This window comes from Carassius carassius, chromosome 31, assembly GCF_963082965.1.
Source record: "Carassius carassius chromosome 31, fCarCar2.1, whole genome shotgun sequence".
NCBI lineage: Eukaryota > Metazoa > Chordata > Actinopteri > Cypriniformes > Cyprinidae > Carassius > Carassius carassius.
The window spans coordinates 2,024,117-2,047,119 of record NC_081785.1 but is presented as its reverse complement, the minus strand read 5'-3'; the positions used below and the strand labels follow the sequence as shown (position 1 = coordinate 2,047,119).

The 23,003-nt window shown below is 43.1% G+C and overlaps 1 protein-coding gene across 3 annotated transcripts; it reads left to right on the top strand.

The window, feature by feature from the left end:
- Positions 1-1,263: 1,263 nt before the first annotated feature.
- grm1b (glutamate receptor, metabotropic 1b) lies at positions 1,264-22,648 on the top strand. Of its 3 annotated transcripts, none has more exons than XM_059518490.1 (9): positions 1,264-1,397; positions 1,694-2,560; positions 3,626-3,875; positions 5,694-5,929; positions 15,299-15,545; positions 15,719-15,887; positions 16,005-16,131; positions 19,459-20,389; positions 21,849-22,101. In XM_059518490.1, exons 2-9 carry the CDS (start codon positions 1,843-1,845, stop codon positions 21,955-21,957), a joined length of 2,787 nt encoding a protein of 928 aa, XP_059374473.1. In that variant the 5' UTR covers positions 1,264-1,397; positions 1,694-1,842; the 3' UTR covers positions 21,958-22,101. The 3 variants fall into 3 exon arrangements, with proteins under 3 accessions (XP_059374473.1, XP_059374472.1, XP_059374470.1); XM_059518489.1 differs by having other exon boundaries at positions 1,268-1,397; positions 1,745-2,560; positions 21,814-22,648; XM_059518487.1 differs by having other exon boundaries at positions 1,268-1,397; positions 21,814-22,648.
- The last annotated feature ends 355 nt before the right edge of the window (positions 22,649-23,003 follow it).

Below are 23,003 nucleotides of genomic sequence, written 5' to 3'. Positions count from 1 at the left end.
CACTTGTCTCGCTCAAAGAGTAACTTTTTGAATCTCTGAGCACCACCTGGAGGAAGATTTAGTTTCTCACTCACAGAAAACAGTTCTTAGCAACTGCTTGCTCTGTTACTATGGTTAACTGAGGTTTCAGTCAGAGCTCATTTTCTAAACACACTTCATTACGAATGTTACAGACTGTGGAGCACATCTTACACTCTATCTGGAAGATTGATGTCTCTTCCTGATCACTCGTTCTCACAATCACAGTCTGATTGTTCAGCAGAGTTAAAGATGTGGATCAAACTCATGTCAGATTTAGTCTTTCTGGGACTCAGTGCTCAGGAGAGTTTGAGAATCTCTCATAGATGTAGAGGTGAGATACATTCAATGATCTGATTGTGTCTTAAGCTCAATATTAGGGACTGATATTTTATTCTCAAATTATGCATTTTATCTTGTTTCTTCTAAATATCCAATATGGTTTACTCAAATGTTATTATTAACATTGTCCTTTTAAATTAATGACCAATAAAATGTTCATCACTCATAATTCAAAATCTGTTAGATACAGAAATAACATGACAGGTATTTATTTTAAACATCTGCAAATTTAGTACCGAGCAATGTTGCTGTTTTATAATGCCAAGTGAAATTGTAGGACATGTTGAATCAGAGATATTTCAAGGTCAAACTGTGAATCCGGTGCAGCACGTTAATCTCACCACCAGAGGGCTCTGACACCTGCTTATTGAAATTGACTCTTAATATTCGACACAATTCAATTTTTCACACAAATAGGTTGTTATACATTACTTGATATTTTAAGTATTGATATTAATTCAGTTCTATATCTATGTTAATCTATTTAGATATCATGAATATATAAGCACAGAGAACTCTTCTGAACAAATGTTTCAAAGATAAATCTTAAATATCTCACAGAGGTATTTTATAAAGTTAGTATAGGCTATGTGTTTCATTACAATATGATATTAATGTTTTATAGTTGCAAAATGTAATATTAATTTTGTAACATCTGTGATGTGCATCTGTAAGTATAAACTGAATTTCTTGTTCGGAATGTTTTCATAAATTAATTGAAGTGGAAAGTGGAAAACCTCGCAGTAAGTACTATTTAGGAAACAACGATAACTAAAAATTGCATTTTAGATTAGTTGTTCATTTTTAACAAGACACACATACATATAGTTGGCTAAATGTAATATATAGCCTAATGTTTGTCTTATATTCCTCAGGATGTGTGTGCCTTGTCTGTGTGTGGTGTGTGAGCCGTTTTCAAATGCAGTGATGATAAAGGAGGAGGTTCCTGTGCTCATGTTGGAGGATGAAAGCAGGAGGCTCAGTTTGTGCTCCAGCAGCTCAGGAGAGAGATGTGACGACACACGCTGTGATTTCAGGTGAGAATGAGCTGATTAAATGAGCATGACACATCAGCCAGATCACTAAACTAGTGTCCTGCTAGGAATTATTGCATGGTGGCTATTGTACCAGCTATTATACTTGAGTTAAATAATGGCACAGAATGGCTCATCAACAGGACACATGCTGCATGTTTAGGAAATTTACTTTTCTGTCCATGGTTTCAGTGTCTTGTTGATTTAAAAATGTTTACAGCACATATCTAGGATGATCTACAAATCATCAGGATGTAATTATTAATAATCATGATTTAATATGTTTATCACATCTGTAGCTGCTGCTAGAATGTGATCTGAAGTGATTCATTCTCATCTTCATTCTGCAGGGAAGCTGTTTGGATGATCATGGCTGGACTAGAATGCAACAAATATCCGTCTCTTACCAGCAAGATGGAGCTGATTTTAACTGAAGAGATCTGACACCATGAGGATGATGATGTTGAGAATAAATTTCATCATTTTGTGTCTCTCAGTCTTATTGTATTGTACCTGTCCCATCTCATCAGCTGATGTTCATGAGAGGTCAGCAGTACCCAGAGCAGCATCCCGCTCCGTGGCAAGGATGGATGGTGATATCATCATCGGCGCTCTGTTTTCTGTCCATCATCAACCAGCAGCAGAGAAGGTCTCGGAAAGAAAGTGTGGTGAGGTCAGGGAACAGTACGGGATCCAAAGGGTGGAAGCGATGTTTTATACACTAGATAGAATCAACTCTGATCCAAACCTTCTTCCCAACATCACTCTGGGTTGTGAGATCAGGGACTCCTGCTGGCACTCATCTGTTGCTTTGGAACAGAGTATTGAGTTCATAAGAGACTCGCTTATCTCCATTCGTGATGAAAAGGACGGGCAGAAGTGGTGCATTGAGGGAAATCCTTCCGCTCAGCCGCCAGCCACCAAAAAACCCATCGCTGGTGTGATTGGACCTGGATCCAGTTCAGTGGCCATTCAAGTTCAGAACCTGCTGCAGCTGTTCAACATCCCTCAGATTGCATACTCTGCTACAAGCATAGATCTTAGCGATAAAACCCTCTTTAAGTACTTCCTTAGGGTCGTACCCTCTGACACTCTTCAGGCCAGAGCTCTCCTGGACATTGTTCAACGCTACAACTGGACGTATGTGTCAGCAGTTCACACTGAGGGTGAGTTATAGCTCTGGAGATGTAAAAGAGTGCTCAAGAATCAACATTATTTCAGTTGTTTCTCCTAAAATACATAGGGAGAAAAAAAGGCACGACTGAGTCAGTTTTCGACATAGAGCTAAAAAATTAAGGTGCATAGCAGCTCAAATGTTAAGATCTCTTGAGAATAGAGAAATCTCCATATGCACCCCATTTAGTCTCACTGGTATCAAGGAGAAATGGTTACATTTTTTAAATATGTAGGTATTATTTGTGATTTATCTTTTTTTATTGGATCACCCCTTGCTTAAATCTTAAGACACCTTTCAAAAATAGCCTTGATCACATTTTAAGTATCATAAAAAAGTCTGTTTGGGACAGTAAAGAGAAATAAGACAATAATAATAAGTGAAGTTTACAGTACTTTCAATCTAAATATAATTTGAATCCTCAACCAAGGTCAAAACTATGAATGTATGTAATGACTGTCTTTGAACAGACTTTTTAATCACCATATCATTATCAAGAGATTTATATCGGTCTCTAATCATGGCACATTATTCCAAATACAACCTAGTATGTGATTAAAAAGTAACACTGTAATCTTCTTAACAGCATTTGAAAGCACAATCAGGGTCACAAGCTCTCACTCAAATCATTCAATGAAACAAATATCTGTCATCATCTTTGGTTTTCGATTCATTCATTCATTTGTTCAGTATTTTTTCATTCCTTAGTTTGTTAATTCGTTCTCTCTCTCTCTCTCTCTCTCTCTCTCTCTCTCTCTATATATATATATATATATATATATATAAACACACATTCAGAAATACATTCAAATCCTATTCCATATTATATGGATGTTACACTCTTGAATTGAAAGGAGCCAGTTCTTAAAATCTGAATAGGCAACTCTGCTTATTTAACCCAATTATGGGCCATAATCTCAGCAGTAAAGTCAATCTGCATTCTTGATCTGCTCAGCAGAGGAACTTTGAAATACAGCTGTTAATCTCAGGAGAGCTTGACTGAGGCAATAAGAGAATCTCTGATGCAAATGCTATTGTGTTGGATGTCATTCCTCAGGGAACTATGGCGAGAGCGGGATGGAGGCCTTTAAGGAATTGGCATCTCAGGAAGGTCTGTGTATCGCCCATTCTGACAAGATCTACAGCAACGCTGGGGAGAAACACTTTGACCGACTGCTGAGGAAACTGCGAGAGCGTCTGCCCAAAGCTCGCGTGGTGGTGTGTTTCTGTGAGGGGATGACTGTTCGTGGTCTCCTCATGGCCATGAGACGCCTTGGTGTAGCCGGAGAATTCCTCCTCATCGGCAGGTGAATATAAGTTTAGTTTTTAATGTTATGAAATGTGACACTTCAGGGACACTGGGACATTTAGAGGCATTAGAGTATAGTCCTTGATGGTTTCATAAAGCACCAGATCTATCAGAGGGATTCTGCTAAGAAATGATCATGATTTTTCTGATGTTGCATGTTTCTATTAATGAGATTAAAATGATGGATGACTGTCCCTTTAGTTTTTTTTTTTAATCAGCAGAACCCTTTCTTGTTGGTGTAAAGTGTTTAAAACAGTACCAAAGCAGTCTCTGTAGACTAAGAAAAGAGGAACATCAATTGGCCGTGGCTGCTTTATTCTGGGTCAAGGAGACCGTTTCAAAGGAGGCTAATTCAAAGCCATATACTTTAGTAACTTAATGAATTACATACTAGTCACACCAGGCTGAATTCACCCCAAAACTAAAACTCTGTCATTAATTACTCACCCTCAAGTCGTTCCAAACCCGTAAGACCTTTGGTCATCTTCGAAACACAAATTAAGATATTTTTGATGAAATCCAAGAGTTTTTTAACCCTGCATAGACAGCAATGCAACTGAAATTCCCAGGCCCAGAAAGGTAGGAACATTGTTACAATAGTCCATGTGACATCAGTGGATCAACTGTAATGTTATGAAGCTACGAGAATACTTTTTGTGCGCAAAGAAAACAAAAAGTGTTCTCGTAGCTTCATGGTATTACAGCTGATGTCACATGGACTATTTGAGCAATGTCCTTACTACCTTTTTGTGCCTGTGAATGTTTCAGTTGCATTGCAGTTGCATTAAATGCAATAAAAAAAAATAAATAAATAAAAAAACATTTGTCAGTTTGACAGCTCCACGCTCTGAACCAGTGGCTTGAAACAAATGATTCACAAAGGCTCTGAAGCATCACAAAGCAGTGCTTCTAAAGTGTTCACCACTGTGACTAAAAATCTTTTTAGGCTACTGTAGACAATTTAAACTTAAAGTAATGCAAATCAGTGTGTATTGCATCTTCCACACTGCCGTGGCTGTTTCAAATGATGTATAAAACTGTACTGTAGTTGTTGTGTGTTTTAATTGCATTATACTAACTTCATTTGATACTAGCTGTTAGATTAGACCTGTCTATAAGAGTAGAGTTTGAAAAATGTACTTGAAAGTTTGTAAGTGTAATTGAAACGTTGAACATTGCCTTTGAATTAAAAAGTAAAATCTAAAATCATTTAGTTTTAATTAAAATCAACTTCCGGGACAAGAAAGGGCTTTTACAACTTCCAGCTTGTCAGCTGCTCGTGGTAAATTGTCATCTATGAAATATGAAGTGTCAACTAATAATAGTCAGTTTTTGGCATGCTGCCGAGAAGATGCTGAGAGGCAGATGGTGCTGATGATACCATGACCACAGAAAGACACCTTCATTATGAGCTCAAACAACACGTTCAAAAAGGCATGGACTGGGACAAAAAAAAAAAAAAAGGGGATTACATCCTGCTGTTATATAGCTCAAATAAATGTTCATGCTCTTTTGATATGCCTGAAATTGCAGATTATGCATTGCAAAGTAAGCCAGTTGTGCAATATTTTACCTTGAACGTTGTAGCTAAAAGCATTAGAGAAGGTTATATCAATCTGTTGGCAGCCATCATCACATCACTTGTACTATAATAATGAACTGTCTGACACAAAGTATCGTCTGTGCTGAGTCTGTTCTTTAGCCTGTGCTAAAGTAGGTCAATACACTGAAGCATCAAACTTATTTAAGCACTGCAGGTGAGAGACTGAAAAGGAAGCTGGTGGTAATTAGCTAACTAATTAGACATTTCCTTCAGTGACGGCTGGGCAGACAGGGATGAAGTCGTGGAGGGATACGAGCAGGAAGCTGTGGGCGGCATCACTATGAAGCTACAGACGGCGGAGGTCACGTCCTTCGATGAATATTACCTGAAGTTACGGCTCAACACCAACAATAGAAACCCATGGTTTGCTGAATTCTGGCAGCATCGTTTCCAGTGCCGCCTCCCAGGACATCCACAAGAAAACACTAATTATAAGAAGAACTGCTCAGGTACAAGGAGAGAGAGAGGCTGGATATGGGTCATTCCTAGTATGCAGTACATTTTCATGTCCCCATCACAGACGACCTAATATGTTAGATAAAATTTCTTTAAATTTAATTCAAAAATCCTAACATAGACTTTAATTTGAAATAATTCACTACTAATCTAAAATGGAAAAAAAGAAAGAAATTTACAATGTATTGAAGGAACAGTTCATTCAAAAATGAAAATTTATCAGAAAATGTATCCTCAGGCCATCCAAGATGTAAATGTGTTTACTTCTTCATTGAGTTTGAAAAATTTAGCATTCCATCACTTGCTCACCATTGGATCCTCTGCAGTGAATGGGTGCCGTCAGAATGAGAGTCCAAACAGCTGATAAAAACACCATAATAATCCACACCACTTTAGCCGTTGCTTACAGCTAAAAAACAAGTCTGAATCAGGATAGAAATATAGACAGATCAAGAACCGTTTACAAGCAAAAACAGTTCATAATAAATATGTTGGTGGATTTTGATGTGAGAGGACAACAAAAGATGGACTTTTTAACTGAAGGAAGCGTTATTATGGATTATGGACTGGTATTTTGCATTGGTACAAACATAAGTATGAGCAATGGCTTTTAAGGATTTGTTGGTGTTTTGTAGTGATTGTCACAGTGTCTGGGTTGTGTTCCCTGGGGTTCCACTAGGTGTCCTCAGTTCCCACGGTGTTTATCATATTATCACTTACTGTCTCCTTATTTGGTCACCTTCCTCCTTGTTTAGTTAATTGATTGTTCCCCACCTGTCTCCTGTTTCCCCATTATCCTTTTGTGTATATAACCCGGTCTGTCTTAGTATGTGTCACGGAGTCGTTGTTTAATTCATGTCCGTCATCTTGTCGTGCTCTTGCCTTGTGTCCTTGTTTGTTTATGTTTATGTTTGGTTTGGTTTGGTTTGGTTTGGTTTTGTTTGGTATCGACCTCTGCCTGGACTGTTTACCCTTTTGGATTGCCCTTAATAAAAGACTTACTCGCAATTGGTTCTATCTCCGTGCCTCATTGGATCCCTGCCGTGACAGAACGACTCCGTCCTTCTAGGAACCAGCGGTATGTCGTCTTTCCGTTCCCCAGCCAAGATGGCGGAGCGGCGAGCCAAGTATCTTCGGTTGATCGCCCTCCGCCAAGAGGGAAATGAAGTGGGTGCCCTGGCTCAGGTGTTCTGGTCCCTGGCCGAGGGCATGGACTACAATGATGCGGCCCTCAAGGACTATTTCAATGGCGGGCTGGATGATCCAGTGTCTCAGGAGGAGATGGCGCAGTTAGAGACACTGGAATTCTGGGAATTCGTGCGCTACCTGCAGCATCGGCTTTGGTGGGATGCCCCAGCCACTTCTGTCTCTTCCGGCGGGGTAGTCGTCAGCCCAGCACCACTGCCCAGGATGGCAGCCAGCCAAGCGCCACAACCCAAGATGACCGCCAGTCCAGCACCACTGCCCAGGATGGCTACCAGCCAAGCGCCACAGCACAAGATGGCCGCTAACCCAGCGCCAATGCCCAAATTGGCCACCGTTCCAGCGCCACAACCCAAGATGGCCGCCAGTCCAGCACCACTGCCCAGGATGGCTACCAGCCAAGCGCCACCATCCAAGATGGCCACCAGTCCAGCATCACTGCCCAGGATGGCTACCAGCCAAGCGCCACAGCACAAGATGGCCGCTAACCCAGTGCCAATGCCCAAATTGGCCACCGTTCCAGCGCCACAGCCCAAGATGGCCGCCAACCCAGCGCCAATGCCCAAATTGGCCACCAGTCCAGCGCCACAGTACAAGATGGCCGCCAGCCCAGCGCCAATGCCCACTTTGGCCAACGGTTCAGTGCCACAGCCCAAGATGGCCGTCAGCCTAGCGCCACAGCACAAGATGGCCGCTAGCCCAGCGCCAATGCCCAAATTGGCCACCGGTCCAGCGCCACAGTACAAGATGGCCGCCAGTCCAGCACCACAACCCCAGATGGCCGCCAGCCCAGCACCACAGTACAAGATGGCCGCCTGTCCAGAGTCATGGCCCAAGATGGCTGCTTGCCCAGCGCCGCTGCACAGGATGAGAGTCTCAGCTGACCCTCCAGAGTCGAGTCAGGTGCCCGTGGACCCTCCGGAGTCGAGTCAGGTGCCCGTGGACCCTCCGGAGTGGAGTCAGGTGCCCGTGGACCCTCCGGAGTGGAGTCAGGTGCCCGTGGACCCTCCGGAGTGGAGTCAGGTGCCCGTGGACCCTCCGGAGTGGAGTCAGGTGCCCGTGGACCCTCCGGAGTGGAGTCAGGTGCCCGTGGACCCTCCGGAGTGGAGTCAGGTGCCCGTGAGGTGCCCGTGGACCCTCCGGAGTGGAGTCAGGTGCCCGTGGACCCTCCGGAGTGGAGTCAGGTGCCCGTGGACCCTCCGGAGTGGAGTCAGGTGCCCGTGGACCCTCCGGAGTCGAGTCAGGTGCCCGTGGACCCTCCGGAGTCGAGTCAGGTGCCAGTGGACCCTCCGGAGTCGAGTCAGGTGCCAGTGGACCCTCCGGAGTCGAGTCAGGTGCCAGTGGACCCTCCGGAGTCGAGTCAGGTGCCAGTGGACCCTCCAGAGTTAGGGCTTATCATCGGTGACCTTCCAGAGTCAGGGCTAGTCACCGATGACCCTCCAGAGTCAGGGCTAGTCACCGATGACCCTCCAGAGTCAGGGCTAGTCACCGATGACCCTCCAGAGTCAGGGCTAGTCACCGATGACCCTCCAGAGTCAGGGCTAGTCACCGATGACCCTCCAGAGTCAGGGCTAGTCACCGCTGATCCTCCAGAGTCGAGTCAGGTGCCAGGGAACTCTCCAGAGTTAGGGCTTATCATCGGTGACCTTCCAGAGTCAGGGCTAGTCACCGGTGACCCTCCAGAGTCAGGGCTAGTCACCGATGACCCTCCAGAGTCAGGGCTAGTCACCGATGACCCTCCAGAGTCAGGGCTAGTCACCGATGACCCTCCAGAGTCAGGGCTAGTCACCGATGACCTTCCAGAGCCAGGGCTAGCCACCGATGACCTTCCAGAGTCAGGGCTAGTCACCGATGACCTTCCAGAGTCAGGGCTAGTCACCGATGACCTTCCAGAGTCAGGGCTAGTCACCGATGACCTTCCAGAGTCAGGGCTAGTCATCGATGACCCTCCAGAGTCGAGTCGGGTTCCAGATGACCCTCCAGAGTCAAGGCTAGTCACTGTTAACCCTCCAGAGTCAGGGCTAGTCACCGCTGATGCTCCAGAGTCAGGGCTAGTCACCGTTGACCTTTCAGAGTCAAGTCAAGTCACCTTTGACCTTTCAGAGCTGAGTCAAGTCACCGGTGATCTTCAAGGACTGAGTCAAGTCACCTCTGATCTTCATGAACAAAGGCAAGTCACCTCTGATCTTCATGAGCAAATGCAAGTCACCAATGATCTTCATGAGCAGTGTCAGGCCAGCACCGATCTTCTGGAGTCCAGTAGAGACACCATGGAATTACCAGAGTCTCGTCCTCCCGTTGATCCGGCCGCACGGAAGTGGTGGGCTTCTGATCCGCCCTGGGGGCTTTGTGCATCGACCACAGGGATGTGGTGGTCTTCTGCTCCGCCCTGGAGGGCTTCCGCTTTGACCACAGGGGGGTGGTGGTCTTCTGCTCCGTCCTGGGGGCCTTCCGCCCTGACCACATGGTGGTGGTGGTCTTCTGCTCCGCCCTGGGGGGCTTCTGCTCTGACCACATGGACATGGTGGTCTTCTGCTCCGCCCTGGGGGGCTTCCGCTCTGACCACACGGACATGGTGGTCTTCCGCTCCGCCCTGGGGGGCGCTTGCCCTGACTACACGGTTGTGGTGGTCTTCCGCTCCGCCCTGGAGGGCTCTGGCCTTGACCACAAGGGTGTGGTGGTCTTCTGCTCCGCCCTGGGGCCCTATTTTGCATTGGTACAAACATAAGTATGAGCAATGGCTTTTAAGGATTTGTTGGTGTTTTGTAGTGATTGTCACAGTGTCTGGGTTGTGTTCCCTGGGGTTCCACTAGGTGTCCTCAGTTCCCACAGTGTTTATCATATTATCACTTCCTGTCTCCTTATTTGGTCACCTTCCTCCTTGTTTAGTTAATTGATTGTTCCCCACCTGTCTCCTGTTTCCCCATTATCCTTTTGTGTATATAACCCGGTCTGTCTTAGTATGTGTCACGGAGTCGTTGTTTAATTCATGTCCGTCATCTTGTCGTGCTCTTGCCTTGTGTCCTTGTTTGTTTATGTTTATGTTTATGTTTGGTTTGGTTTGGTTTGGTTTTGTTTGGTATCGACCTCTGCCTGGACTGTTTACCCTTTTGGATTGCCCTTTGTGACGAGTGGGGCGGGGCCGAGGGACATGGGAGCGAGGCCGGGGGAGTGATTGGAGATGAACTACACCTGTTCGTCCCACCGGTCTCGAGGCCCATGGAGGAGATGGAAGGATATAAAACTGGAGCGACGACAGTGAAGGACGAGAGAGGACCAGGCCTGGGCTTTTAGTTGTGTTTTGGTTTTTATTTGCGCGCACCAGTCGTCCGTGAGGGGCTGGTGCGCTGGTTTTGTGTTTATTTTGCTTTATTAAAATGTTGTTGATTGTCCGCCGGTTCCCGCCTCCTTCTTCCGGATGAATATGAAGGTTTTATCATTACAGTGGTGCCGAAACCCGGGAGAAGGAGGGACGCGCTGCTGAAGATCCCTCGCCGCTGTGGTGAATCCGCGGTGCCATCGAGCTGGCGAGGAGTGTGCCGCCATGGACGCTCGAGGCGGTGGACTGGAGCGAGTTGCCGGGGACGGGCGAGCTCGCTACCGGCCGCCCACGATGTGGAGAGACGGCTGCCGTCCGTGAGGGAGCGGAGGAGTCGGCGCTGTTCGCCAGGTGGCCGGAGCCTGCTGCCTCCGCCGGAATGGGGAGGAGCAGGGAACGGGGGACTCCTGCCGGCTGCCCAAAACCGGAGGAGCCGTCGCCGTCCACCGGGCGGCGGAGGAGTGTCGTGCCGTCCGCCGAGGGCCGTCCAGTGCCACCGCCAGGCACCGCGGAGGAGATCACCCAGCTGGTGGAGGGCCGAGCAGCGGTGCGTCTGGGAACCGGAATTTTTTTTTTTTTTTTTTTTTTTTTTTCCTCTCTCCCCTCTCTCGTCTCTGTCGCTCCTCCTTCCATCTCCTTTTCTCTCGCCTCGCCTGTCCTACCCCCAGGTTCCCGCAGGTCCCCGGGAGCGGCCCCCCCGGAGGGAGGGGGGGGGGGAGTAGAGCGCAGTCTCGGGAGTACCCCCCGGCCTGCGAGGGGCGATGGGGGTATGTGACGAGTGGGGCGGGGCCGAGGGACATGGGAGCGAGGCCGGGGGAGTGATTGGAGATGAACTACACCTGTTCGTCCCACCGGTCTCGAGGCCCATGGAGGAGATGGAAGGATATAAAACTGGAGCGACGACAGTGAAGGACAAGAGAGGACCAGGCCTGGGCTTTTAGTTGTGTTTTGGGTTTTATTTGCGCGCACCAGTCGTCCGTGAGGGGCTGGTGCGCTGGTTTTGTGTTTATTTTGCTTTATTAAAATGTTGTTGATTGTCCGCCGGTTCCCGCCTCCTTCTTCCGGATGAATATGAAGGTTTTATCATTACAGTGGTGCCGAAACCCGGGAGAAGGAGGGACGCGCTGCTGAAGATCCCTCGCCGCTGTGGTGAATCCGCGGTGCCATCGAGCTGGCGAGGAGTGTGCCGCCATGGACGCTCGAGGCGGTGGACTGGAGCGAGTTGCCGGGGACGGGCGAGCTCGCTACCGGCCGCCCACGATGTGGAGAGACGGCTGCCGTCCGTGAGGGAGCGGAGGAGTCGGCGCCGTTCGCCAGGTGGCCGGAGCCTGCTGCCTCCGCCGGAATGGGGAGGAGCAGGGAACGGGGGACTCCTGCCGGCTGCCCAAAACCGGAGGAGCCGTCGCCGTCCACCGGGCGGCGGAGGAGTGTCGTGCCGTCCGCCGAGGGCCGTCCAGTGCCACCGCCAGGCACCGCGGAGGAGATCACCCAGCTGGTGGAGGGCCGAGCAGCGGTGCGTCTGGGAACCGGAATTTTTTTTTTTTTTTTTTTTCCTCTCTCCCCTCTCTCGTCTCTGTCGCTCCTCCTTCCATCTCCTTTTCTCTCGCCTCGCCTGTCCTACCCCCAGGTTCCCGCAGGTCCCCGGGAGCGGCCCCCCCGGAGGGAGGGGGGGGGGAGTAGAGCGCAGTCTCGGGAGTACCCCCCGGCCTGCGAGGGGCGATGGGGGTATGTGACGAGTGGGGCGGGGCCGAGGGACATGGGAGCGAGGCCGGGGGAGTGATTGGAGATGAACTACACCTGTTCGTCCCACCGGTCTCGAGGCCCATGGAGGAGATGGAAGGATATAAAACTGGAGCGACGACAGTGAAGGACGAGAGAGGACCAGGCCTGGGCTTTTAGTTGTGTTTTGGGTTTTATTTGCGCGCACCAGTCGTCCGTGAGGGGCTGGTGCGCTGGTTTTGTGTTTATTTTGCTTTATTAAAATGTTGTTGATTGTCCGCCGGTTCCCGCCTCCTTCTTCCGGATGAATATGAAGGTTTTATCATTACACCCTTAATTAAAGACTTACTCGCAATTGGTTCTATCTCCGTGCCTCATTGGATCCCTGCCGTGACAGTGATAGTTATCATGCAAAATAAAATAAAAAATAAGTTTGATATTACAGACTTTAAAAGGTACGGCAGAACATGAATGACCCATTTTCCATGCTATAGCTGTTATTTCCTAAAACAGATTTTAATAAAACATACCTTTTCTGTGTTTTTGCTCTTTTTGTATCTTTGAAACCTTCTCTGCTGACTGAAAAGGTGATCTAGGTAAATTGACTTTTTTTGGCACATTTGTATCTGGCTGGGTTGATATTTAACATCAGATGAAGCACTGTTTTGGGCAACACTAAGTGAGCTTGATGTCAAATGACTTGACTTTATTTTCTACATTTGCAATGCCACATTTATGTTTTACAGAACTAGACTCATCTTAAAGTTTAATAATTACAGGGAAGCATACCACTCACTTTAGTATCTGATCTACTTTTATAGTGTTTTCATGTTGTTTGTCTATATTTCTTTACAGCATTGCTTTGCTATCCCTTTTTTAGTTTTTATTAGTTTATATAGTCAAAAGACTTTAATGCACAATTTGTATTTTAACTCTTTAAAATGTGAACGTAAAGGCAAAATGTAAACTGTTAAAAATGATCAAACCGAGAAATGGTCATAGTCTGCTGTTTTGTTATTATTTCTTTGTCTAGAACTCCAAGATGGTAAGTGAATATTTTTCTGAAGAGCTAACGTGGAGACACTTCACCTCAGCAATATAGATAGAGGTCGACTGATATATTACAACCATATGATTTCAAAATAAATTATGTTCTGCGATTCTGTGTTTGTATAAAATGTGTCTTTATATTTTCAGATCACTAGTAAATGTTATTAGATAAAAGTTTACTATTGTCAGTAAAGTCATAAAGCAGCACAGAATATCGGTTGACCTCTAATATATGAAGTTATTGGGATGTTTTTCCCCCCAAAAATAAAAGAACATTTATAAGGTCACTTCGTTTTGAATTTTATGTCCCAATAACAGCTAGATTTATCATGCCAGTTGGCTTGGCTGCATGTTCTGGTGGGGAACTCTTTTTAAGCTCCAAACATTTTTAGTTGCTTATGCTAAAATGAATCAGAGCCTTCAGAGAGAAGAAATCAAGAGGTCACTTTTCTTATTTCTATAGATTTGGCTCCACATACAAGATGCATCTGCTAAACGCACAACTGAAGAAAAAAAAAGAGAGAGAGATTGTATCGATGTCATACTGTGACTATGGTGAAAAAATATTTTGGTGATCACTATTTTTACCAAAAATAGTAGTGACCAGACACATTATCATCCGGTGACGTATTGTAAATAGGGTAAACAAGGTCATAGTAAATTATATGGTGACCTTTTATTTATTTACTCATAAAAGATCAAATTAATTAAGCTAGTCAGCACATTGTTCCTCAATTTTTTGTTCTTAATTTTTTAAATCTGATTTTTGTGAAGATTTGATAATTAATTTAATGTGATGAGATGATAGCCAGGGGGGGTTTGTCCTCACAATCTGCCTCTATTATTAATTAAGAGGTATTTAATGTTTTAGTTTTCTCGAAGTGTCACTGTTTTATTTTGTGCCATAAAAATTAGGGATTCAGCCAGCAAAGCATGTCTAGGTTTTAGCTTTTGCCCGTTGCTTGCTGCAGTGCACCTTAATTTACAGCTATAAGGTGAGAGCCATGTTACGATGAGCATTATATATATATATATATATATATATATATATATATATATATATATATATATATATATATATATATATATATATATATATATATATATATATACATATATATATATATATGTGTGTGTGTGTGTGTGTGTGTGTGTGTTTAGTTTTTTTTTAAAACACACCATATTTATCAGCTATGGCGCCTGATACTGCTTCCTGCTGGCTTGTTACAGATCACCAGATAATGAGCCAATAGGGTGTCCTTTGACATTGCCTGTTCCTTTGAATTGATACAGCAATCTTTTTTGTTTTGTTTTTCTTCTATTGTCAGCCACATTTACTTTGATTCATAAGGGAGATGGGCAAGAATGAGAACATGGATGAATAATTAATTTCCTTGCTCAATTAATAATAATGTCACCATCATGTCCATTACTAATTAAATGCTGAGTTGGGTTACATAAATGGTTTTCTTCACCATGGCAACTGCATTTCGTTTGATCTGGTCTTCTAATGCTGCTGTCTTTCGATTCAATGTCCAATGCAAAAAAAAAAAAACTGTGCGCCTGTGGCTTAGGAATAATTATGTCTTTGGACACCCTATCGTTCCCTTTAAAGTGCTCAAAAATTACTATGAAATGGGCTCTGGAAATATCATGGCTGAACTTATTACAGTTGGGATTTTCATTCTGATTTTCATTTCAGTAAAACCTTTTAGCTACAAAATTAGGAATTTCTTTGAATTTGCTGGTATTGCTGAATGATTTGCCTCGGTCAACATGAAATCAATATTGACCCTGTTTACTTTCTTAATGCACGTTTCTTTATTCCCTGTCAATAATTCATTAGAGCACTTTATTCTAAAGAAAACTGTTTGTCTTCATTGCTTATATGAAAAGACTAACATCACTTAGGCCATGCAGCTTGGGGACAATGTCAACCAGTAGTCAAATAGTGGTTTATATCTATAATGATTAAAATAGGTTGCAAATGTTGTTTCATGTTGACTAAAACACCCAGGTTGCATTGCACTGATGTTCTAATAATTGCTTTTTGGTTTGCTGATTCTCACAGGTTATGAAAGCCTGGAGGACAACTATGTCCAGGACAGTAAGATGGGCTTCGTCATTAATGCCATCTATGCCATGGCTCACGGTCTTCATGATATGCATGAGCACTTGTGTCCAGATCACGCGGGACTGTGTGATGCCATGGACCCCATTGACGGCAGCAAACTGCTGGACTTTCTCCTCAAGACCTCGTTTACTGGTGTGTCTGGAGAAGATGTGTGGTTTGATGAAAACGGGGACTCGCCAGGAAGGTCAGTCTTACTTACTGCCCTACATAATTAATTTTTAAACCACCGTGGACCATGTATCCAATAAGTCCAATGGCCTGGCTTCGACAAACACTCACTCACAGGCATTTCTGGATTTATTCCCCCCACAAATATGTGTTTTGGTAGCAATATTTCTATATCTCTCTTTTTTGAAGGTATGACATTATGAACCTGCAATATGTAGAGCCTGGAGTCTATGACTATATAAATGTCGGCTCGTGGCATAAAGGCGTTTTAAGTATCGATGACTATATGATCCAGATGAACCGAAGTGAGATGGTCCGATCTGTTTGCAGTGAGCCCTGCTCCAAAGGAGAGATCAAGGTGAGTTTGTATATTTATTAGCAAGAAATCTTATATAAAAGAGTTGCTTTTATTTCCATTGCATCTGTTTCTTCTTAAGATACAGATAAAATAAAATGTGTTCCTGTGTCTTCACAGGTGATCAGGAAAGGGGAGGTGAGCTGTTGTTGGATCTGTACGGCCTGTAAAGACAATGAATATGTGCAGGATGAGTTCACCTGTAAAGCCTGTGAGCTGGGATGGTGGCCGGACAAAGAGCTGCAAGGTAATTCATCTGCAGTAGTCATTTTGTTAAACTTTAGACCCAGACAAAATGTTAAATGGTTGAATTGTTGTAGCTGGAAGTACTACACTCTTTACTAGCTGAAAGCATTATCATATTGGCTGAAATATTCAATAAATAAAAACTATAAGTGTAGTCGGTTTTAGTTTAGTCGCAGATGTTTCTAGTAAAATTTTTCAGGAAAAATAACAACAAACACAAATGAGACTATACTTGATATAAAGTCAAAGTATAGACCCATAAAATTAATTTGCATTGTATCGCTCAGAAAATTTACATTATTTCAAGAGAAATGTTTGAAATTGCACTGAAATCTTGCATTTTGGTTGGCTTTGGTATTTTGGTTTCTTGTTGAGGCTTAGACCTTTTCTGAACTCTAGAGGAGACATGATATTACTAGAGTCAGTCAATGAAGCAAAATCTCTTTGATTTCATAGCTGTCTAGAGGAAACAATGGACAAACTAAAGGGACATTGGGTGGCATAATTAACTTTTTTACATTTGAAATGCTTTAAAACGAAATATTCAAAGATATAACTCGATCTACAACCTTAAATAATCCGGTGTCACCGTTTGTTCCAGACAAGAATGACACCTCAACTTGTGCGGCTTGTAGAGGAGAGGTGTGATATTAATTTTCTAAGCAATCAGACTTGCTATTTTTATATGACCATAAGATTACGGTGGTGACTTTTTTTTTTTCAGAAAATGTTCAAATGTTGTTAATTATTTTCCTACACTGTACTGTTGGCCAAAGTTTGAATCACTTTAATTGGTTTAAATTTAAATTGAGTAAAATTCTAAAACTGAGTTCCAGATTCTAAGGAAAAAGGATATGTCTGAATCAAAGCAACATAGATGCGTAATCAAACATTCATGCAGAAACCCATTCTCCAGGCCTTAGATGACTGATTTTGGCCTTTAAAAAGACCTTCACTGTCCTATTTTCAAAAAGGTTTCCCATGACACCTGAAGGCCATTTATCATTTTTACAGATTGCTGGCGCTGTACAACTTATCGCCTGTGACAGTCCTACTTCACTGCCTACTTCTCTGGCCTATTTTCATACTCTATGATGGTCAATGTCAATGCAGCAGCCAAGAGTGTCCTAGCAATGTATTTTTCATCAGTTCACTATAGTATAGCTCCATTCTATGCTACTGCCGAAATGCACAGATTCACCATAGCTCAAGAATAACCCATGTGCATGGGATAAATACAGATTATAATTGTGATTCATTTATTTTGAGATACAAATAGTTGTCTTTGAGCTCTCCTTGAGTTTTATCACTGGTAAAAGTGTCTAGCTCTCATGAATACTGGTTGGTAATGAGGAAGCATTAATTTCCTCTCTCCTGCTGCAGTCTCTCAAGTCTCCTTTGGCTTGGTTCTTTCTTACGGCCGGTCCCTTAGTGGAAGGGCTGTTTATTTTTAGGTGAGCTGGAAACCTACTTTAGCACTTGGTGCATATGCGAGCTGGTCACACTCAGATGGCCAGTCCTACAAAGACACGCATCAATGCAAAGTGTATGATTTTGCCATTTTAATTCATATTCAACAATGCATTCATTGCATCTCAACCCCCTGACGACGTATGGTACACGTCAATGCGTATGCTACGCCGTACCTTCTACGCGCACCCGACGCAGAAGTATAAATTGGCCTTTAGTGTTTGCTTATTGGTGGAAGCTTACATTGATAATGTCTCACATACTGTGAATGTGGAAATATGAATCCACAGTAAATTGGGGAAAAAATCTGTGCAGGTGTGTTTTGAATATTTCTGGACTGTTGCTAGATGGTTGCTAGGGCTTTGCTAGATTGGCCTAATTCAAGAGAAACAAAGCGCAAATTTTGAGAGTGGTTTCCAGGGCTTAATAAGGTGTTTTAGCATGTTCTGCAGTTGCTAGGTTGCTCATAGTATTTGCTAGATGGTTACTTACTGACCCAAATCAAGAGAAACCACTTTGAAATTTTATGGCTGGTTGCCAAGACATTGTTTGTGGTTGCTGAAGTGTTCTGAGTATTTTTGTGTGTTCCTATGTGATTGCTAGGGGGTTCAAAATTAACAAGTGTTAAATTCTTTCCCATGTGTGAAAAAAAAATCATTGCCAGGGCATTGTTATGCTTTTGCTCTAAGTGGATTTTGGCGTGTTTCTAGGGTGTTTAAAGTAGTTAGTAGGGCATTGATAAGTGGTTGCTTACTAGTGTTCAAAGTTATGTAAAGCTTTAGTGTGTAAATATTGCCTCTTTGTCACCATCTCTGTTTGAAACCTGCAGTTGCAGTTATTTGCTGAATTCTTCTCTTTATGTGGGTTGTGCATCGGCATGGCTCCTCAGCACAGATGAATCAAATGTTTTGAGCTAGGTGTACAGTATTTGTGGGCTGTCAGCCAAAGCACCAGTGAGGATATTCACTGTACTTCAGAATTGTACTACGTCTTGCAGATTATTATTATTGTTATACTTTGATCTCAAATTGTTAATGTTAACATCAACATTACTTGATGTTTGAATTTCTGCACAGTAATCGGTAATTGCCATTGCATTCGAATGTCTTTGAAATTGTTCTCTTAACCTCGAAAAGCAATTTAATATTCCTTAGGACTCGTTCTCTTTGACAGTCTAATCCTACATATCTGTAATCAGATCATTTTAATGCACATTTAAAATTATAATCTAATTTCAGTCTCGGTACCATCATGCAACGTTTAAAACCCTATTCTCAAAATAACAAGTTGCTTTAAGAAAATAAATGGTCTGCCAACTATATATATATATATATAGCCTACTAGCCTGGACTCCATCTTTGTGTACAAACGTGACATAATGATGCAGAGTGAATGACCCAAACCACTCAAATTAGAAAACATTATTAAAAGCTTACCATTGTGAATCAGACTAAGGCAAGGTAGTTAGGCAAGATGGTTTTGAACACTGATGATTATGTACTTGCTTTGTACAAAGTAATTTATTTTGGATAATTTTCCCACATTTTTGGAGTTGTTTCAAGGGAGTTGCTATGCAGTTGCCCATTTCTAGGGTGCTCTGAGTGGTTGCTAGAGCATTGCTAGTTAGTTGCTTATTGGCCAAAGTCAGAAGACCCCCTTTGATATTCTGATCTGTAGTTTTGGGTTTATTGTCTAGATAAAAAGTCTGAAGCTTAGAAAAGTATTTGCACACTATCATTAGCACAGTATAAGCAATAATAATAGGGATGACTGCCTTAGCAGACACTACTATTAATAATTTAATGCATTGTGTTCATAGTCTCACATATGATCTAATCACTTTCTCTTCTCTCTTCAGTCTGTGAGCCCATTCCCCTACGCTACCTGGAGTGGAGTCATCCTGAATCCATCGCAGCTGTCGTCTTTTCATGTCTGGGCATCCTAGTGACCAGTTTCGTTACCTTCATCTTCATACTGTACCGAGACACACCAGTCGTCAAGTCCTCCAGTCGTGAACTTTGCTACATCATCCTGGCTGGCATCTTCCTGGGTTACATCTGCCCCTTCACTCTCATCGCCCGTCCCACCATAGCCTCGTGTTACCTGCAGCGCCTTCTCGTGGGTCTCTCAGCCTCAATGTGCTACTCAGCTCTCGTCACCAAGACCAACCGCATCGCTCGAATTCTAGCCGGCAGCAAGAAGAAAATATGCACACGCAAACCACGCTTCATGAGCGCCTGGGCGCAAGTGGTGATCACATCCATCCTCGTCGGTGTGCAACTGACTTTAGAGGTCACGCTGATCATCTTGGAGCCTCCGGAACCCATAAAGTTCTACCCGAGTATTCGAGAAGTTTTTCTAATATGCAACACCAGCAATTTGGGCATGGTTGCACCATTGGGCTACAACGGCCTGCTCATTCTCAGCTGCACCTATTATGCGTTTAAAACTCGCAACGTCCCTGCCAACTTCAACGAGGCCAAGTACATCGCCTTCACCATGTACACCACCTGTATTATCTGGTTGGCCTTTGTGCCGATCTACTTTGGCTCCAACTACAAGATCATCACCACATCGTTCTCCGTGAGCCTCAGCGTGACGGTGGCTCTAGGCTGCATGTTCACTCCAAAAATGTACATAATTCTCGCCAAGCCTGAGAGGAACGTACGCAGTGCGTTCACCACCTCCGATGTGGTGCGCATGCACGTCGGCGATGGAAAAATTGCTTGCAGGAGCAACAGCCTTCTAAACATGTTCAAACGCAAGAAGAACGCATCTGGAAACGCCAAGTAAGTAACTCAGCGGCGTTAGCACAGTCTCTCTCCGTCCTGTTGTGTTAGAGCCCATGGGTCCAGTCCTGTTAATACAGCTTCTCTCCAGATCTTAAGATCATGCCATTTTCAGGAGCTTCTTCAATTAACAGCTCTCTCAGACATCTTGTGATTTGCAGGTCAACTACAATTAAAACCTGCACACACAGGGGCATCTGAACAGCACGGCTGGGGGAGACTGTGGTACTACAGTAGCTTTAGATGTATGTACTGACAAAGAGCAAGAATTATAATTGTTCCACTAACAGTTACTGAGTTGCTGGGTGGTATGATGGTGGATATTAGATAATGGTAGAATTTTGTCAGTAGATATATTTGTGATATTTAAATATGAAACATAGAGTAATGCAAAAATAGAGAGAAGGACTTGTTCCAAATAAGGCTAAAATCTTTGGGCCTAGTTGTTTTAAGTTTGTGACTTGTTGCATAATATAGTATTTTTGTACACAGTATCACTGTTTTGCACTGCCTGCGGTCAAAGTTGCAACTATTTGTTTTATAAAAAAAAATAATAATTCTGCAGTGGTGCCTGACTTGTTCATTTGTTATGAATGATCTTGTCTTTTGGTTTAAGTCTAAATCACTTCCAGATAAAATGTTAAAATTAGATTAAATTTATATTTAGTTTTGATGTATATTGTGATATGAAGTGTGGTCCAAAAGTTTGAATGCACTTCTGCTTTGCTGTGTTTTCATGTAATATTTTATATTTAAATATTTTAACATTATATCGAAATGTTTAAATATTATATTTTGCACGTGTAACTATGGATGGTTATTTAAAATATATACGGTATTTCTATTTATTAACAATGTGAAACCTTTATTTGAATTTTCAGACAAATTCAGAATATTTTACCATTTAATTTTTCTGTTTGGTTTAATGAAAGCAGCACTGGAGCTGAAATGAACAAAAACTGATGATCATGTTCTCCGGCATGATTTGAGATGTTCCAAAATCTTTAGCTCCATTTGGAAGTAAATCTGACGCTCATTACAAAGAGTCAGATGAGCAGTGACACTCATTAACTCAAAATACTATTGATTAGTCATTCAGAAAAATGTCAGGATCTGGAATTTTGATTTACCAAGTATGTGTGAATATTTTCAAGTTGGGCTAAGACTTTTGGACCTCACTTTAAACTGTTACTCTGATACACAATTGCTTACTGTTTACTGTAAATTAAGATTTTGGTAATTTTAGATTACCGCCCAACTCTATTGATCTGTAAAAAATAATTGTTTTCAAGCATATACTAAATATCTGAATAGTAATATTCAGCATATTTTTGCATAATTTTTTACACGAACCAGAAATGTTGTTCTTGTGTTCACCTTTCTTGGTTCCTGTGAAATAACAGTCGTCTTTATTTTGTTCATAGTTCTAATGGAAAGTCTGTGTCATGGTCTGAACCAGGTTCAAGACATCCTCCGAAAGGGGAACACATGTGGCACAGACTGTCTGTACATGTGAAGAAGCAGGAAGCTGGATCCAATCAGACGGCTGTCATCAAACCCCTAACTAATACCTTCAATAACCCCGGCATGGAGTTTTCCGATTTAAGCACCAAGACTCTGTATAATGTAGCTGAGGAGGATGAGGGCGACCCGATCAGATACAATCCCTCGGGCAGTCCTCCTCTGATGGCTCTCAGGCAGTCTCCTGTCAGCAAGCCTATGAAGGAGGCGGGCTCCAATATGATGTTTTACACTCCCGAGCCATACATGCCACGAAAAAACAGTGTTCTCCCTCAACATGACATTGCATATCAAGAGGTGCTCGAGTTGAATTCAAACATGTCCGATCTGGATGAGATCATAAGCCTGCCTGAGCTGGGCGATGAGGTGATTTCGCCACTTCAATCCAAGATATTGCACCCTCATCCGATTTTGTCCATGCACATGGATGCATACCCGGACGAACCTATCTCCCCTTTGGAGGAGGTTGAAAACGAGCAGTTCGGGCTTCTTCAAGGCTATATGTATGACAATGCGCAGATTCACGATGAGGAGGAGTTGGTGCAGATTAAAATGGCAGTGGAGGACTCTATGGCCCTCATGCCACCTTCTCCGTTTCGTGATTCTCTCGGCTCAGGCAGCCCTGTTCCCAACTCCCCTGTGTCCGAGTCCATCTTATGCACGCCTCCGAGCGTGACATATGCGTCTGTCATTCTCAGAGACTATAAGCAAAGCTCCTCGACTCTTTGAAATAAATGTCAGCTATAGCTTTGTGAAATAATAGTTACTGTACTAGTTTGTGCAATAATGTGACTGTAAGTCGCCTGCACTAGAGAGCTTTATTATTATATATGGTTGATTTTAAGATGGAAGTGAATATATGTTGACCAGGGTCCAAAATTAAGACTTTGCCGTTTCACATAGATATTGAGAAGCTTGCATACCTTTTACTTTTTTTTAAAAGAGCCAGTGTTATTTTAATATTATAGTTTTTATAAAATAATTAGTTTTTACATTGATTTTTTTTATTTTAATTTAAGTTAAAGTTTTTGTAATTTTGTTGTTTTTTGTCATTTTAATCAATTTATTATTATTAATTGTATTTAATGTTTAA

Bases quoted from the DNA above. Each gene is read 5' to 3' on its own strand.
- grm1b (XM_059518489.1), top strand. From the start codon at position 1,843: ATGAGGATGATGATGTTGAGAATAAATTTCATCATTTTGTGTCTCTCA. The intron at 2,561-3,625 runs GTGAGTTATAGC...GTCATTCCTCAG, and splicing joins GTCAGCAGTTCACACTGAGG to GGAACTATGGCGAGAGCGGG. The intron at 5,930-15,298 runs GTACAAGGAGAG...TGATTCTCACAG, and splicing joins TTATAAGAAGAACTGCTCAG to GTTATGAAAGCCTGGAGGAC.